This window comes from Myotis davidii, unplaced genomic scaffold, assembly GCF_000327345.1.
Source record: "Myotis davidii unplaced genomic scaffold, ASM32734v1 scaffold64, whole genome shotgun sequence".
NCBI classification, from domain to species: domain Eukaryota; kingdom Metazoa; phylum Chordata; class Mammalia; order Chiroptera; family Vespertilionidae; genus Myotis; species Myotis davidii.
In genome coordinates this window covers 598,079-604,956 of record NW_006296226.1, presented here as the reverse complement: position 1 = coordinate 604,956, position 6,878 = coordinate 598,079, and the positions used below count along the sequence as shown (strand labels likewise).

The window sequence follows — 6,878 nt, the reverse complement described above, 5'->3', positions numbered from 1 at the left end:
GGGGATGGAAAGGGGGGATGAGGACGGTGCAGAGCGCGCCACATCTTGTGCCGAGATCAGCCCCACTCTCAGCCCCACTCGGCAAGGCAGACACCCAAGTCTCTCAACTTGTCAAGACCAGCCTCCCACTGAGCTGCATTCTGAGTTGGGATGGCCAACCGCGTCCCCCATTACCATTTAATCTCTGGCATTTCACCTTGCTCTGCGCCCCCTCCGTTATCTGGCTCCGTGTCCCCCTTCTTTGCGTTCTCAGCACAGGGAGGGAAAGTCACGGGGCTCATCAGGATCGAAGCTCTGATCCTGCCTGGCAGCAGCAGGGAAGGAGGGAGTCGGCCGCAGAGGTGGGGTCTCCCTGTTCCTGTTTGCTCGGCAGCAGCCCTACCCACGGGCCCTCCCAAACTCTAAGGGGGCACAGAGCCTCCGCCACACATGGGCCCAGGGACCAGAGGCCAGGTGACCGAGGCAGAACCCCAGGCGGGACCCCTTAGACTTCCTGCCTAAATGTTCCCGCGCTGCTTCTCCCAGCTTGCAGGGCGCCACTTGTCTGATTCAAACTTAGTAGGAAAAGAAACAGATTCCCCCAAATACTCGATTCTTTTTTTAAGTATAGTTGACCCATATCAGTTACACTAGTTTTAGGTGTACGATATAGTGATTCACCATTTTTATACCTGATCACCCCACTAATTCCAGTAATCAATCATCTGTCATCATGCCAACTTATCACAATATTGGCTACATTCCCCTCCCCTTTTCACCCATTCCCCCATCCCTAAACAGAAACCTAACACTTTATTCTTGAAAAGGAGAAATTTCTTATTAAAATCCCTAGAATGCCACCCGTGCCCCTGCCACCGTGAGAGGGCACCGTATGCCACCCGGGCCACCCTCCCCCGCCCGAGAAAGCCGAGTTGGGAGGTTACCTCGGTGCAGCACGATGTGGTCGATCATGTTGCGCTTGTATTTGGTGTGGTAGAGGCAGAGGGGACAGCGCAGGTCTTTGGGGCCCTCCTCCGGAACGGCCGAGTGCCCGGCTTCCACGTGCATAGTAAAAGCAGATCTGGGGGAGAGGCGGGAGGCAGACAGGCCATCAATGTGACAAGGGACCGGTTCGCATGCGTGCACACCCCCTGCTGGCGACCTGGCCACAGGCTTCCCGTGCGACGCCCTTGCTTGAGGGCCCAAACCACTGCCGTCGGTCATGGCTGCTCACCAGGAGCTCCTGGGTCGCCCACCCAACAACGGACCACGGTTGCCCAGTGGTCTCCTTTCTGAGAATTTTGCCACTTGGCTGGATTCAAACTTAGTATAAAAGGAAATGGATTCCCCCAAATACTTTTTTTTTTTTTAAGTATAGTTGATAGATATTAGCTATACTAGTTTTAGGTGTACCACATAGTGATTCAACATTTTTTATACCTTATAATATGACCACCCCACCAATTCTAGTAATTATGTCACTTCGCAAACTTCCAGTATTGTTGACTAGATTCCCCTCCCTGTTTCACCCATCCCCCCCACCCCTCTGGTTTCTGTTTCTATGAGTCTACCTAACACTTTATTCTGGAAAGTGAGAAATTACTGAAATCATTACAACAAAATCCCTACAAGAACGCATTTCTCATCACGCCTGGAAGGAGAGGGACTACTTTAAAGATGGGTGATTGATCACCTGCCTCATGACTCTTCACAGGTGAGGGGGCGGGCAAGTCGGTGAGGAAGCAAGACCTCCCCAATCGGTAAACTACACTCAGAGTCAGGGTTCAGCCTGAGACGGGAGAGTGCTGCTGCCCCCCCTTCAGCCTTCTCAAAAGTTCACAATTTTTAAAAAATACATTTTTTAATTGATTTCAGAGAGGAAGGGAGAGGGAGACAGAAACATCAATGATAAGAGAGAATCACTGATCGGCTGCCTCCTGCACGCCTCCTACTGGGGATCGAGCCGGCAACCCAGGCATGTGCCCTGACAGGGAATTGAACAGTGACCTCCTGGTTCATAGGTCAATGATCAACCACTGGGAGAAAGTTCAGTTTACAAAGCCTTAGTAAGACATTTCATCTCATAAGAATGGATGAAACCAAGAGCTGAATGGGTGAGGTCCTCTTCTTATTAACCCGAGTGCTTCCCCCGGGGAAAGGTGCACACCTGTGGGTGGGCCCGTGTCACCTGGGCCCTGTGGCCTCCTCTCAGTTCTAAGGTCACACGCGTATTTCTCTGGAACACACGGAACCGAGTGAAGAGTCAGAGAGACAACATTTTTCCATCAAGTCCCGGCAACCACGGGCTGGTGCAGGAGAGACCGGCTGTTCTCGCAGGAAGCCCTCTCGCCAGCCTCTCCGTGTGGGGTCTGTAGTCAGGGCTGCGGCGGCCTGAGGCTCAGGTCCCGACTGCACCAGGGGCAGATAGTAACAGCCTTACATCTGCAACACGATTACTTTCAGCTTTTTTAAAATTCATGTTTACTTTGTGCCAGGCACTTCAGATGTACGGGTTCATTTACTTCTAAGAGCGCAGTGCGGTAGGTACTATTATTATCTTTATTTTACAGATAAGGAGCCAGAGACACAGAGAGGCTGAGTGACTTGTCCAAAGTCACACAGCCAATAAGGAGCAAAGCTGGGATTCAAACCCAGGCAGTCAAGGCTCAACATTCTACACTCACCTAAACGGTATCTGTGAGAGGAGATGAATTCACAGGAGTTCATTTTAAATGACAGGCAGCACCCCATTCTTTGAGCGCACGGGTGCTGTCCCTCACAGGAGCAAAACTGGCTTTGGGTGGTCTTTTTCTAGACTGGAACTCTCTCTCTACGGTTGCTCAAGTTTAGGCTTCACAGTGCCGGGGTCTTGATTCTCTGGGGTTTCTAAATAACGTGATCTTGAGAAATAAGACTTTCCTACCAAGGTAGCAGGGAAGTCACTATTCCCCAATGTTCTCCCCTTGAACTTGGACTGTCAAGAACATTTTTCCCCCAAAGACAAAAGGAAAGGGCGACAGTGACAGAGTGCTAAGGGGAAGCACTCACCCCTTCATGCCTGGGGCCGGGGAAGCCCTTTGCAGGATCTCACGCCTGGGGGCACCTATTTGCTTTGACATTTTTTTTCCCTAGACATTTCCTGCCTGGTTTATCTCCTCAGTCACTGTCCACAGGACTCTGAGAAGTTGTAGGAATATGCAGGCGCAGGCTCAAGGCCTCACTGTCCACAGGACTCTGAGAAGTTGTAGGAATTATGCAGGCGCAGGCTCAAGGCCCGGCTTTCTCTCCAACGCTGTGGAAAGGGACGGTAAATCACGGGGCAGAGCCCTGTGCTCCCCTGCGCCCCCTGGACAGAGCCCCGGGGAGAGTGACCTCTGGGGGCGGGTGGGGGGGCACGGTGGGATGCTTTGACTTTTAAACCCCTTTGTTCTGACACAGCTCTTCATCCCTCCCACACGCCCCAAAACAGTCTCCTGGAACCAGCCTTCTGTGGTACAGACGGGGCCCAACCCCTGCATCCCCCGCCGGGGGCAGGGCCTCCCTTGAGCTCCAGGTCGGAGAGTGTAAGGAGCGTGTGGTGAGGGGCGGAGCGGGTGCAGCCACCTCGTGCCGCGAGGCTGTCCTTCACGCCACTTACTTAAAGCCTGTGTAAAAAGAGCAGTCCTTGCACTTGAAGAGCTTCTTCCCGCCGTGCTTGTCCCTGTAGTGGCGCCTGATGCTCTGGATGTAGCCGGAGGAGAATTCACAGAATTCGCAGTGGAGCACCGCCTCGGCTTTCTGCTCCCCGGCAGCTCCGGAGAGCGGCCCGGGGCTGACGCGGCTGTTGTTCCTCGCCAGCGCGGCCGACTGGTAGTGGTTCAGCTGCTGCTGCACATCCGGAGGCTCCGAGTAGGACGAGTCTGTGGACAGACGGGGGACATGACGCGGACACACAGAACACAGGGGGGTGACGCTCGGAAACCCCTGACGTTTGTTCCACGGACGCTTTTTAAGGGGGGGGGGCAACGAGCCCCTCTTTCATCTTCATTTACACTCGGCAGCACTTCTCTGGGGGAAGGTGGGGAGGGAGGACGCGTCACCCGCTTCCCTCTGACTTGGAGGGCCCATGCCATTTGGAAAGAAAACTCTGAGGTTAAAGGTTTCAAAGTGAAGGAAGAAAGGGAACTGTGTTCCGTAAAGGAAACTGCGGCGTGGCCACCGGCTGCTGCAGGACGCCCTCCTTGTGGGTGAGATCAATAAACCGCACAACGAGCCCAGGACCCCAGGGGAGAGAGGCAGGTAAGGAGGTGATACACTATGCCCCCCTCTGCAGCCCAGAATTATTCAAACCTCCTCCTCCCCTCAATAAAGCCTTTAACAGAAGTGCTCTGGCTCACGGCACTCGCCAATATAAAAATGTTTTATGCCTTCACAGTCGAGCGATTTAAATTTTAGAATATCAAAAATCCAACAGTGCTGCCCTGGAATGGATGGTTAGAGCTGAGTCAGCATGGAAATGGAGATTTACTCACAAATCCCATTAAAATGAAATACAAACAAGTTTCCCTGAAAGGTGTTTTGAAGTTTGCCATTCGGACGAGGATGTCGGAAACGACGGGCACCAATCTCAACCCCAGGAGCTTCCATGGCCTGGGGCGGAGAGATGCGGCCTCGATGGCTGGGAAAATTGGAGTTTCTTCTTTAAATTAAATAATAATAATAATAGTAAGTAAATAATTTCTTTGAAAAAAAAAAAAAAGAACGTTTAAGGCCTTGAACCTTTTCCCAACATGCAGCGTTGCCTGCTGAGGCCGGGAGTTCAACAGCACGTCCCGGGCCACCTACAGCGGCCGCAGGAGGTGCTACCACGCAGGTGAACTTCAGTGGAACTGTCCTCAAAAAGCACACACACTGTCCTCAAAAGGCTCTTCTCTGACAGCCTTTCAGGCAGCAGGGAGAGGAGACAAGGCTGCACCCGCCTCCTCCCCACTTAACGAACACTTCATGTTGCTGGGCACGACCCCCCCGCAGACGAGGAGGGTTCGGCAAAGCCCGTATGTGACGAAAGTACTCTGTCCATCCCGCCGGCCTCTTCGTTTCCAAAAACAAACCCAGAGCAGCCTCGCTTATGGGGAAGGCATCTCCTGCCTTCAGCTTACGAAGCCACCCTCTTCCGTTCTCGCCCTCCTCCCCGCCCCCAACCTGTGTTCCTCACTGAGAAAAACCCCTTCGGAAACTGTACACGAACCTGCCAGACGCACAGAAATGAAATAAAAGGAAACGTGAACAATACCGGAGCCTCCCTGGGCTCCTTACCAGGTGTGAAGGGAAGACAAAGGGAGAGGGAAGGCAGGACACACTGAATTCATTCTGCCCTCTTCTCTCATCTCCCCCTTCTCTAGTCCTCGACCTCGCTGGTGAACCCACTCAGGACCACAACAATGCGATTGTCAACTTCTCATTCTTCCTTTCAATAGCAGGCTTGTTTACCATTTCAGGGATTGTTCGAGAGGTTTCCTATTTAAACCCTCAAGACCAGTTTCTGCTTAAAACGCGTACAATGAAGCACACAGCGCACCCCACCTCTCTCGTTAACGCGGCGTGAGCTGCGGGCTCCGCACGGTCCCACCAGCACCCCAAGCCCGTCCCTCCCAGCAGTGCTTGTCCTGCTTCCCTCTTAGCTCCTCAGAAGGCAAGTTCTGTGACCCACTATCCATACATGTCTCCTTAGACTTAGCCTGTTTTTCTCTCTAAGGTCCATTGCATAGTCCATGGATCTCAAAGCAATGGATTCGACATCTGAACTCCAGTGTTTACATGTGATATGAAACCAGAAGGAACAGACATGCATGGAGTGGTGGGGAAAGCACCCCAAGAAAAATGAGGCTCCTCACCCTCCCCAAGTGGCAAGGCAACAGGTCGGACCAAGACAGACGTGTGTATCCATGTTATAAACTCCCCTTTTCCTGGGTCAGTCACATGCACAGGTTTATTTACAGCAACAAGCAATTCCCACCCCTTAACGATACAATTGTAACGCCCAGGTTATAGCTTTTGGGGTCTTTTTAGCGCTTTACTTTCCTCTCTGGTTCCAAGACACACACACACAGTCTCTCTCTCTCTCTCTGCCCCCACCCCCACCCCCTTGGAGTTTGTGAATAATGTACAACTTTGGCACTAATGTCATTAAGATGTGAGCGTGTTATGATTCCACCGATCTTAAAAAAGCCCACTTACTAAGTTACAAAAAAATCCTAATTTCTTCATCAAGCACGGGCTGAAGGGCAGGAACAGGGGATTTGTGCCCAGCGAGCAGACAAGCAGATCGATAGGAGTGACGGGCATGGCACCTAAGTTAAAAATCAACATCATTAAAACTATCTTCTTTTGTTCTGCGCTTGAGAAAAGAAAAGGGAAGGCAGTCTGAGCTTGGAGCCACTGTGGTCAGGAGGAAACAGGAAGCGCAGGAGTGTGCACCCCCTGGGAGACTGCCCCCAACCGCAGGCCACACCAGTTCCACCTCTGCCACCTTTACGGCAGGTCCCATGCACAAAGGCACCAACTGCCCGCCAGGCAGTCTGGGGAGAGATCTTCACTCTGACTTGTGGCTTTATTTCAGTTGGAGGAATTAAATTATAATTAGTTATTTAATTAAGCCATTATATGTAGCTAGCTATTTTGAATAATTGTCTATAATAGAAAAGAGTTCATTTTGAAAAATGAGGAACAAGCAAGAACTTTAGCACAGATAGTCCCCGTGCCTGTAGGCGTGGTTTCGGCATTTACTGCGCCGCCAGCAATGAAGTCAGTCGCACAGCTCCCGTGTGCAGCGTGCTTCTCATCCCAATTCCTGAGAGTGACTGGTCACACAGCTACTAAGAGGCAGAGGTAGAATTTGTTTTAAATATTTATTTTTTAAG

General features: G+C 51.7%; 1 protein-coding gene across 1 annotated transcript in view; it reads right to left on the bottom strand.

The window, feature by feature from the left end:
* ZNF462 (zinc finger protein 462) overlaps positions 1 to 6,878 on the bottom strand; it is a 139,424-nt gene that overhangs the window by 26,526 nt on the left and 106,020 nt on the right. The window contains 2 exon segments of the mRNA XM_006771135.2: positions 924 to 1,060; positions 3,617 to 3,878. Of these exon segments, the coding sequence (XP_006771198.1) occupies positions 924 to 1,060; positions 3,617 to 3,878 (399 nt within the window).